This window comes from Trichosurus vulpecula, chromosome 2 (genome assembly GCF_011100635.1).
Source record: "Trichosurus vulpecula isolate mTriVul1 chromosome 2, mTriVul1.pri, whole genome shotgun sequence".
NCBI lineage: Eukaryota > Metazoa > Chordata > Mammalia > Diprotodontia > Phalangeridae > Trichosurus > Trichosurus vulpecula.
Genome location: NC_050574.1, coordinates 35,793,251 through 35,804,636, shown reverse-complemented (window position 1 = coordinate 35,804,636; position 11,386 = coordinate 35,793,251). Strand labels below are relative to the sequence as shown.

Genomic DNA, 11,386 nt, shown 5'->3' with positions numbered 1-11,386 from the left:
TTCTCTGGAAACAGTGGGAACTAGGTACTCTTTTAGGGCTTGCCCACTCCTTGCCCCCACCCCCACCAGGGTTCTGAGAGCATCCAGGGCTCAGAATGTCTGAAAAGGAGGTGAGACCAGGAGAGAAATTTCACTTGGAGATGCAGGACTACAGAGTTGTTTGCTTATGAAACAGCCCTTCCACTCCCTTCCCAGTTAGCACAAGGTGGGCTGGACCCTCCCTCCACCTCCTGCTACTCCTGGTCCTTCCCCATCCACACAAGCTCTATCCCAAGCATGGGAAGGCTCAGAAGAACTGATGCAAGCCAAGTAAGCAAGAACCAGGAAATCAATCTGCAGGACTGCAGCCCCGTAAATGTGAGAACAGAAACAATCCAAACTGAACGCAGAATGAATTGCCAAATGGTACGGTGGACAGAGCTCTAGCTAGAGTCAGAGGCCCTGGGTTCAAATTCCAACCATACTTTCCAAATTTGGCCTCAGATACTTACTAGCTATGTGACCCTGGCTAAGTCACCAAACCCCGCTTGCCTCGGTTTCCTCATCCGTAAAATGAGTTGGGGAAGGAAATCACAAACGGCTCCAGTACCTTTGCCAAGGAACCCCCAAACCGGGTCATGGAGAGTCAGACATATCTGAACCCACTAAACAACAACATGCCTTTACTTTACTATTTTCGTGACCTTGGACAAGTTATTTGATCTGCTGGGGCTTCAGTTTCCTTACGTGTAAAACAAACGAGTTGGACTAGAAGCCCTCTGAGGCGCCTTTCAGCTCTTTGTTAACCCCAACCCTTCCTGGAGAAAGAGGGGCGAGGGAACCAGGGAAAGCCTGGAAGGTTGGGCAAGAACGTTGTGCCTTGGGCAGGGGTCCTACTTAGACTTGGGTTCGACTCCCCCTCCCTCCACCTGCTAGTTACTTGTAGGACCCTGGAAAGTCACTCTCGGCCTGTTTCCTCAGCTGTAAAGTGTGGCTACTAACAGGGCCTAGCTCAACAGGTCGTTGTGGGGATTATATGAGATAATGTTAAAGGGCTTTGGAGACCCATCAGAGTTGTGGAAATGTTAGCATGCCTTATTATTTTGGAGTCCCTAGCTCCTCACAGTCCGGGTTTCCTCCCTCCCTTCCTCCGTTTTTACTAGCGTCTTTCTCCCCGGGCAGAAAGGGAGTGTCCGCGGCGCGAGTGGAATGGGGGAGAGACCCACCCAGGCTGCTCTGGGCAGAGAGAGGGAGGCCTGGAAGAAGGGACACATTGATCTCCCCATTTCTCGGTGGAAAGAAAGACACGAGAGACATAAGCAGGGTTGGGAGGGAGCGAAGACTTTATTAGGTTTCGAGGCCTCCCCCTCCCAACCCGGCCCCATGTCACAAGTAAAAACCCCAGCCCCTGTTCTGCCCCCGGTTCTGCCCCTGGCCCTGTCCCGATGGTCCCCGACAGGCCCCGACGTCTCCGAAGTTCAGAGGACAGACACACTCTGTAGCTGCACATCGCCCCCGACCTCCAGGACCCGGACCAGCTGCATAGGCAGGCGGTGCGAGAAGCGGTGGAATACAATGTCATCCACCACGGCCTGAAGGTGGGGACACGGGCAGAAATGCGACTCAGCTGGGCCCCGGGCTTCAGGAGGCCCTGCATGGCCCTCCCTGGCACCCTCTGTCCTGAGACCCCAGCCCCTGAGACCTGGGCTGGTCCAAGCAGAGACCGGTCAGGGGCAGGGGACACGAATGCGACCGCTGTCAAACCCTTCCTGGCCCCCTCCTGCCTCCTCATACCGCGCGCTCGCACACACACACGCGCGCGCACACACACACACTCCAGTTCCCCCTCTGCCTCGAAGGCCCAGTCCCTGCAGACGCCCCAGGGGTACCCTGCAGACCTGAGCAGAGGAGTGGGTCCCAGAAGCCCCATCTCCACTCTGAGTCCTGCCTGTCCCTAGTCCCTGGGCTGATGCCCCAGATCGAGCCCCGCCTCCCAGCCCCGCTCTGCCTTGGCCAGTACCTTGTAGGAGTCGCCGGCTGCTATGATGAACAGGTCGAAAGACTGGCCTCGATGGAAGGGAACGCTGGGGCTCCGCTCCTCCTGACCCCATGCTCCATCCTGGAAGGTGTTGAATACCATCTCCCCCGAGTCCAGGCGCGGGTTACAGTGGAGGACTGTGTCTGCCGCCGAGCTTTCGGAGCACAGAAGGTTCACGTAGAAGCTGGGGCCAGACAAGAAGGATGGGAGTCAGTGCCAGCAGCAGAGTGGGTGGTAGGCCATGGTAGGCCATATGGGATCAGGAATGTGTATGGCAGGGGATGAGGGAGGGCTTCATTGCCAGGACAGGGATTGGGAGGCCAGGACCCCCAGACACTGGGCTAGGGGTCTCAGAGATCTGGATTGTGAATGGGGAAGATAGGGCTAGGTAAGGTTAGCACCATTGATGGACCGAGGCCTCAGGGGATGGGGCCCAATAAAGGGGCTGAGGAACGGGGGCGGGGCTAGAACAGGACCAAGATCCCCAAACAAAAAAAATCCCCAGGAACCTCAAATACTGAAATGGAGAGGGGGGGGTGTTCAGGGAGCTGGTTAGCTAAGAATCTCTAACACTAGGGTCCCAAGGGTCAAGGTAGAAGATGGGTTAGGGCTTAGGGAGCCCTGGGCTCCCTAAACTGCCGGGCCTAAACTTTGAAAAAGAACTCCCAAGCCTTCTTAGAGGCAGAGGCTGTAGGTAGAAGTTCTGGGTCAATGGTGGGAATGTGGACCCCCAAACATATACTCAAGTCCCCCATAAGACCCCAGACATACCTGATCAGAGTCCTCATCCATGGAACCATATCTCCAAACACCCCTGGGGAACCCTGAAACTGCCCTTAGGAATTATCACCAGATGAATGGCCCAGATACTGGCCTAAAAAAGAGATTCTGAAACCCAACCCCAGCCAGCCAAGACGCACTAGCCCTAGGCCATCTTGTACATGCACGGGGTACCCAAGACTCCCTCCTTTCACGCCTCAGCAACCCCAGACTCACCGATTTCCATTGGCCGGAATGGTACCCCTAACTCGGATCACGGACCCAGGCTGGAGCCCATCTGGGAGTGTAGCCTTGTGAGGGACGGTCTGCGGAATACAGGCAGTGAGAAGTGAGCCAGAGACTTGTTGACTTCAGGACAGAGACAGTGAGAGATCCCTGGCAAGGTCACATTGAGACCCTTGGGAACATGGAGACAGAAAGAAACACTGAGAGATATTGAGGAAAGACACCTGGATGGGAGACAAAGCAGCAAAGGAGAACCAGTAAATAGAGAAGAGCACAGGTTGAGGTGGACCGGACAGATATACACATGGACCAAGTTGGATGCAGTTCCTTCCCCCGTTCCATCCATCTTTTTCCAGGACAGACACTCACGTAGTTTGCCATGGTCTAGCCTGCACGGGTGTTATATGATGGTGGGAGGTGGATGCCAGCTGGGACAAGTTTTATAAACCTTGGGGGGGGATGGGGAGGGCCCTGACTCACCCACCCCCGCCTGCCCCGGGGGGCTCAATGACTCACAGCCCAGGAAAGGAGGGGAGAATAGACAGGGCAGGGAGTGATTCCCCCAGATAACAGCTCCCCAACCCCACCCTGCCTGGGAGATCCTCAAGCACGGCTGGGTCTACCAAATAGGAGGGGTGGGGTGCAACCACTCCCCAGAATCCTATTTCCAATTGGGTACCATAGCCTCCCCTTAAAAATATACATCTCAATTAGGAGATGGGGGGGCTCACAACATCCTAGACCCCAAAGGAGGGAGCTAGAAGGTGCTTTGAGATTCCCCAGAAAGCAATAGACAGGGACAGTTTGGGGAGACTGAGGCAACTCAACATACATCCATCCACACATAAATCCATCCACACACATCTGCCAGCTGACACAGAGCCCCAGGGTGCTGGGCTAGGAGAGGAGAGACAGAGACAAGTGCCTGGTCTAGCTCCCAGTACACTGTCCCTCCCCACCCAGCCCAGTCTCTGAACCCTCAGGCCCTCCTACTATGGAAAGGGACCTTTTAGTGTTTGGAAGTCAGGATACCAATGGAAAGTGGGGATGTATTAATTGAGGGTAGTTTGAAGTTTCATAGAGGTCTTGACCTCCATTCTAGAATTAATTCCAGCTCCATCTGGTATCTTAAGTGCTAGAGATCCTCAGACTCAATTGGAATGGGGGTGGGGTGGGGAGGAGAAGGAGAATAAGCAGAAACCCAGATGTGGAAAGGACCTCAGGGGGTATCTCTCTTTGATAACCAGTCTCCCATTAAAGATCTCCAGGGAAGGGGAAGCCTGGAAACTACCACTCCCCAGCCACACTCTTGGCACTTCTCCACACAACTGGTATCCTCCTCTTTCCAGCTTTCCTCTGCTGCTCCCAGTTTTGTCCTCTGTAGCCCAGCAAGAGGAGAATTCTTTTGCAGTAATCCCTCCTCCATTTGAGAACTCATTGGATTAGTAGTTGAGCATATTCCAACACACACCAATAGATCTGTGATCTTGTCAATGTGGATGTTGCCTGACATGGTGCAGATTGAGACCCATCCACCCCCTGCCCATCCTGTGTGACTCTGGTCTATACCCTCCCATAAACTGTCCTTCTTGGGACCTTCTCAGCCTCTCTGGGCACTCACAGACGACATTTGCACCTAGACAAATTAGTTATCCATGTAACTAGTCTATCGTTTTCAATCATATATTTTCTTTTTAAAATCATTCTTTAAATCTTATTTTTAATTAACAGTGATTGATCTTCTCTCCTTCCCCTCCCTCAACCATTGAGAAAGAAGAAGCAAACAAACCTTGAAACAAATACGGATGGTCAAGCAAAGCAAAACAAATTCCCACATAAGCCATTTCCAAAACTGCATGTGAGACATCTTACGTCTTTTTTGCATCTTGTGTCCCGCACCTCTCTGTCAGAATGTGGGAAGCATGCTTCATTATGGGTCGTCTGGTGTCATGATTGGCCACTAGATTGTTCGCACTTCTTAAATCTTCAAAGTAGTTTGTCTTTACAATGTTATTTTTGTTGTAGGTTGTTCTCTTGCATCTACTCACTTCACTTTGTATCAGTCCATATAAATCTTCCCAGGTTTCTCCAAAATCATCTCTTTTATTATTTCTTATGGCACAAGAGTGTTCTATCATTTGTTCAACTATTCCCAATTTCCTAGTTAACCCCAATTCTAATTATAGCCGAACTGGTTTTGCTCAGACACAAACTTTTTAAATTTATGTAATCAAACTTGACCATTTTACCTCCTGTGAACCTCTTTATCTCTTCTTGTTTGGGCATACATTCTTCTTCTGCCTATACATCTGACAGGTATTTTCTTCCATGTTCCTCTAATTTGTTTATGATTTCACTCTTTATTTCTAAATTATATACATTGAAGCTTGTCTTGGTGTATGGTGTGAGATGTTGGTCCAAGCTTAGTTTCTGCCAGATTATTTTTTCAGTTTTCTGAACAATTTTTGCCCAGATAGTGAGTTCTTGCCCCAATTGTTGGATTAGTCAAATTTTAGGTTACTACGCTTATTAGTTTCTGTATATTGTATATCTGAGTTGTTCCACTGATCAACCTTTCTATTTCTTACCCAGAACCAAATTGTTTTGATGATTATAGCTTGGTAGTATATTTTGAGATCTAATACTGCTAGCTCCCCTTTCTTCCCATTTTTTTCATTGATTCCCTTAATATTCTTGACTTTTTGTTCCTCCAGATGAATCCTGTTATGATTTTTTTTCTAGTTCTACAGTTTAATTGGTGAGGCATTGAATAAGTAAATTAATTTAGATATTATTTTCATTTTATTATATTGGCCATCCCTATTTATGAGCAATTAAAATTTCTCAAATTATTTAGGTCTTTTTTGCGTAGTGTTTTGTAATTATGTTCATATAGTTCCTGTGTGTGTCATGGCAGGTAAACTCTTAAGATTTCTCTGCGTTTTCTGTTTGGATTTTAAAACCCTTCGTAACCTGGTCCCCTCCTACCTTTCCAATGTTCTTATACCTTATACCTTATTCCCCTCTGTACACTCCGCAGACCAGTGGCACTGGCTTCCTTGCTCTTCTTCATACACAACACCACATCTCCCAACTCTGAAGAATTTTCATTGGCTATCCACCATTCTTGGAACTCTTTGCCTTCTCAAAACCGATTCCTGACTTCCTTGACTTCCTCCAAGTCACGCAGAAAGTCCCAGCTCCTACAAAAATTATTTCCTGCTCCTCCTTAATGCTAGTGTCTTCCTCTGAGATGAATCTCTAATTTGTCCAGTGTATATCTTAGTGCTTAACAAATGCCTATTGATTAATTAGTTGACATTATTCGAGGCACAATTGATGACTGGTTTTACTGAACAACTTTCTTCATCTCTCTTTTAAGATCTTTGTTATTCGGAATGGTTCCCTAGGTAGGGGAAAGGGACTGATATATTCAGAAATGAAAGTGATGTAAAGACAAAAAGAAATAGCAATACAAACAAGATTAGAAAAGAGTAAATGAGACAACATTATGAAAATTGGTAAAGAATCTGAGAAAGACTGGGTCCCCACGACTGTCACTAATCTATAGGAAAGTTTTCCATTTTCTAACTTTAAAAATCAATATATGATCATTAAACTTAATTTGTATGGGAAGGATCTGAACAATTTCCCTGCTCAGTTTCAATTAAACCTGCTCTCTTGCTGTTCAATTTGATGCCCAATTCATTGTCCATTTGAAGTATCCAAACTCTGTCTGTGTGGCCTTTACCCCTCTAAACCTCAAGTTTCCTTATCTCTAATATGAGGGGATTGAGCTGGAAGACTTCTGAAGTCCCTTCTTACTCTAATTCTACAGTCCTATGAACTCAATATCATAATCTGGACAATAGGCATTCTTCATCCACTTAGTTTGACCTGTGTGGATAGTTAGGTCAAACTCTTTTGGTTATGGATCTCATTTGAGAGGTTGTGCAGTGTTCTGGGGCTTGATGCAATCAATCCCAAATCATCTGCGTACAAGAGTATCTGGAAATTTTTCCCATTGGTAGGGAATCCCTCTTTGACTTTGATTCTGTGCAGATATCTTACATGACAGTGATGAACTAACTCCTTCGGTGTGTGTAGGTCTCCCTGTTTTATGCCTCATTTGATAATAATGATCAAATGGGGGCAGCTAGGTGGTGAAGTGGATTGAACACTGGTCCTGGAGTCAGGAAGACCTGAATTCAAATGCAGCCTTAGACATTTACTATCTGTGTGACCCTGGACAAGTCACTTAACTGCAATTGTCTCAAATAAGATAATGATCAAAGGGTCAGTCAACAAGGTTATTTCCGCTGCTGCAATTTTCAAGGAGCCTGTTATGATTTTGATATACACATATGTAACCCTTGTTTCAAAGAGCCATTTGTATAAGACTTTCCTCATTGGTGGAGACTAATTTCTCAATGCTCTGGGCCTGAGTGAGGGACAGAGTTGGTGAAAGCTAGAGAGAAGTAAAATTCTGGTTTGGGGGCTTCCAGCCTCAAGAGAGAAGACATGTCATTACAGAATCCTTGATGGGAAAGAAAGACTCTGAGAAAAAGCCACCTTCTGAGAGGAAGCAGCTATTCAAATTATGTGATGGAACATTAGTGTGGCTATAAGAACTGATGAAGGGCATGATTTCAGAGAAGCCTGGGAAGACTTGTATGAACTGATGCTGAGTGAAGAGAGCAGATGCAGGAGAACAATTTATACAATGACAACAACATGGTAAAGACAGACACCTTTGAAAGACTTATGAAAGCCAATCAACTCAAAAACCAACCATGACTCATGATGAAACATGCAACCTGCCTCCTGACAAAAAGGTGATGGGCTTATTGGATGCAATCCATGAGGAAACTTGTTTTCCATGACTATGCATATTTGTTATAAGGTTGTTGGTTTTTTTATTCTTTTATAATGGGGAGTGGCAGAGAAAGAGAAAGTAGAGTCCCACTAATTCTTTAAAAATGAAATTAAAAAAAAAAGAAAGACAAAGGAACTGAGAGAAAGAAGGAGGGAGAAGGAGAAAGAGGGAGGCAAAGAGAGAGGGAGAGAGGGAGGGAGGGAGAGAGAAGGTGGGAGAGAAGGGAGAGAGGGAGAGAGAGAGGGAGGGAGTGATGGAGGAAGAGAGATAAGGGGAGGGAGGGAGGGCGCGCACCGTGGATTTGTACTCAGATTTAAATCAGATTCAGACACTTATGATGTGTCTAACATTAGCCAAGTCACTGTCTTCTGGGTCTTCGTTTCTTTAACTGTATAGTACAGAGAATCAGACTAGATTATTAGCACAAGTATCAGACTCCACTGTGGGCAAAAAGTGGCTTACAAAACTGTTAAGTGCTCCTCCCCCAAACCAGATTAAAAGGTAATTGGAAAATGTTTAACAAAATGAAATAAAACTACAATACAACATAGATAATGTTCATTTGTGGGTTTCTAAGTTGATATACAGCAGGGCAGAGATTTATTTCTATTTGAACTTGACACTACTGACTTAGGTGATCTCACAACATCATTCCCAGACATCTCCATTATGTGCCCTAACCCTTCTGTTCTTCAGAATAAAAACCCCTGGTCTGGGGCAGCTAGATGGTGCAGTGAGTAGAGCACCAGCCCTGGAGTCAGGAGGACCTGAGTTCAAATCTGGCCTCAGACACTTGACACACTTACTAGCTGTGTGACTTTGGACAAGTCACTTAACCCCAATTGCCCTGTCTTCCCCCCTCAGAAAAAATAGAAAAAAAAAATACTAACCCCCCCCCCCCGTTCCCTTCCCTTTTGTCTCTAGAAGTCAGGCTTCTCCCCTCCTTCTATAGCTCTCCCCAGTCTGGTTCCAGCTGACCATTCCAGGCTTGTCATGCACTCTGCCACCCCTGAAATGCTGCCCTCTCTTCTCCCTTCCACCTCGAAGAATACCAAGCTTACTTTAAAGCCCAGCTCAAGAGCCGCCTCCTCCAGAAAGCCTGTTCAACAGTTCCCTATGCCCTCCAAATTACCTTGCTTACATTTTGTATTTAACTTCCTACAGATGAATTTTTTCTCCAATGCAGTATAAACTTGTTGAGGTCAGGGACTGTCTCACTTTTGTCTTTGTTTAGCCTGAGATAGAATCTGTGAGATCCAGGGAACCTGCTTGAGTCTAGACTATCTTGAGCATGTTCTGGGGCAGGAAGCCTGGAGACAGAACGAAGAGGCATGAAATTTGTGTTCTGCAGGTCAAGACTGGCTGGGTTTTTGGTGGCTCGGTAGCTGTTCTCAGACACTTGCCAGCAGTTTGACTCTGGACAAGTAACTTAACTACTGTTTGTCTCAGTTTTTTCATCTGTAAAAATGGAGATAGTAATACTTCCTACTTCCCAGGATAAAACAAGATAATATTTGTAAAGTGTATTGTAAACTTTAAAGCACTATGTAAGTGCTAGTTTCTCATTATTGCTGTTATGATTACTTCCCTCCGAATGTTTTTGATTTTGACGCTTCTTGACTGCTATGTGGAAGGTGGGGGGATCTCACTGATCATTGTTTGCCACTGGAACTGGACTTGCTGATTGGGATTGAGACTGCCAAGCTTCTGTGGGTGTTCAGCTGCTATTACCAGAGACTCCAAGATCCCAGCTGAGATTGCTAGAGATCTGTGCTACAGAAGGGGTCCAGATTGATCCCGGGTTCTGGGATTGGTGAATGTAATGACTCTTCCTAGGCTGGTGACCCGGAGAGGAAGACTGTTCCTTTTACCTCTCCTCCTCTGGTGTTGTCTGTGGTCTGGAGGTGGGATCCTGGACACCCACTTTCCCCCTATTCCCTTTTCACAGGCTGTGTGCTCATAGCTTGGGAATTCCCTGACCACCCCTGGGAAGAACTGAGAGGGGAAGGAGGAGGTTTGGGGAGATGTCAGGTCTTGGTTTACTAATTTCCAAAATGAGGGAGCTCGACCTGATGGCCTCTAATGTCCCTTAACAGCCCCAGATATAAGATCTTCTGCTGGGATGGATCCATTTCAAAAATGTGTAACTTTTTTCTCCCATTTTTGCTATGTTCACTAAACGAACTTTGATATGTTGGATAGCCGAGTCTTGTGAGTGTGTGTGTGTGTGTGTGTGTGTGTGTGTGTGTGAGAGAGAGAGAGAGAGAGAGAGAGACAGAGAGAGAGAGACAGAGAGAGAGAGACAGAGAGAGAGAGAGAGAGAGAGAGAGAGAGAGAGAGAGAGAGAGAGAGAGACAGAGAGACAGAGAGACAGAGACAGAGACAGAGAGAGTGGTGTGTGTGTTGGGAAGTGGAAGGAGGGGAAGTATGACTACAGAGTGGAAAGCCCAGTGCATGGTGTGGGTTTGGTCCTAGGCAGTTAGGTGGTACAATTCATAGAGCTCTAGACCTGAGCTCAAACCTAGCTTCAAACGTTTGCTACCTGCGTGAACCCTAGGCAAATCATTTAATCGCTGTTTGCTTCCATTTCCTCTTCTATAAAATGGAGGTAACGATACCTACCAGGGTCATTGTGAGGATACAACCTGAAAGCTCTATAGAAATGCTAGTTATTGTTACATGTTAGCCCCTTTAGATTCAATTCTGAACCCAACCAGCACACTTGCAGAGGTTTGAAGACTGGGTAGAGGTGTAGTCTAGGTGTTTGCAGCTATAATACTCTCTCATGGCCAAGAGACTGATGCCTTTTGGAGCTATCGATGCACCAGAGAGGAACTGAGGTGGCTACTGGGCTAGTGGCTCAAGAACAGCGCCACCTGATGGCCAACTCAGATGTTGTACTCCCTTGCTGGATAATTAATACAGTGATATACCGCCTTTCTGAATGCTTAAGGAAGGCAGAACATGAGTAACACTAAAAGATGCTAGAAGTATTCCAAGTGCCACTACTGGTAGGTACTCATGGGGTATAAAGTGTCACACTATAATGAAGTAACCAGATTTCAGAGTACAGCAGAATTATCGCCTCACTCCATCTAGATATCATGCTTCCATTTACACAACGGGTGGGTAAAGATCTGAATTGGTGAGAGGATTTCCCACAAGTTAAGGAAATCACAGTGGGAATATGAATGCAGTACGCAGGAGGGAAGGGCAATTCCTGGGCTCCCTAGAAGAGGTGCTTAGATGGTCCTAGAGAAACAATTTGTCTGGAGCCACAAAGATCTGAGTTCAAATCCATCCTCAGACATTTACTCACTTACTGGTGCTGTGACTGTGGGCAAGCCATTTAACCTCTGTTTACCTCAGTTTCCTCAACTGTAAAATTGGGATAATAAATAGCACCTATCTTCTGTGGTTGTCATGAGGATCAAATAAGATAATATTCATAAAGAACCTGGCACATAGTAGGCATTTCAATCAACCAA

General features: G+C 46.5%; 1 protein-coding gene across 1 annotated transcript; it reads right to left on the bottom strand.

Annotated features, from left to right (window-relative positions):
* Window positions 1–1,457: 1,457 nt before the first annotated feature.
* Window positions 1,458–3,403, bottom strand: LGALS7 (galectin 7). The gene is made up of 4 exons (XM_036742967.1): window positions 3,392–3,403; window positions 3,014–3,102; window positions 2,000–2,201; window positions 1,458–1,571 (listed from the first exon to the last, which is right to left on the bottom strand). Exons 1-4 carry the CDS (start codon window positions 3,401–3,403, stop codon window positions 1,458–1,460), a joined length of 417 nt encoding a protein of 138 aa, XP_036598862.1.
* Between the last annotated feature and the right edge of the window lie 7,983 nt (window positions 3,404–11,386).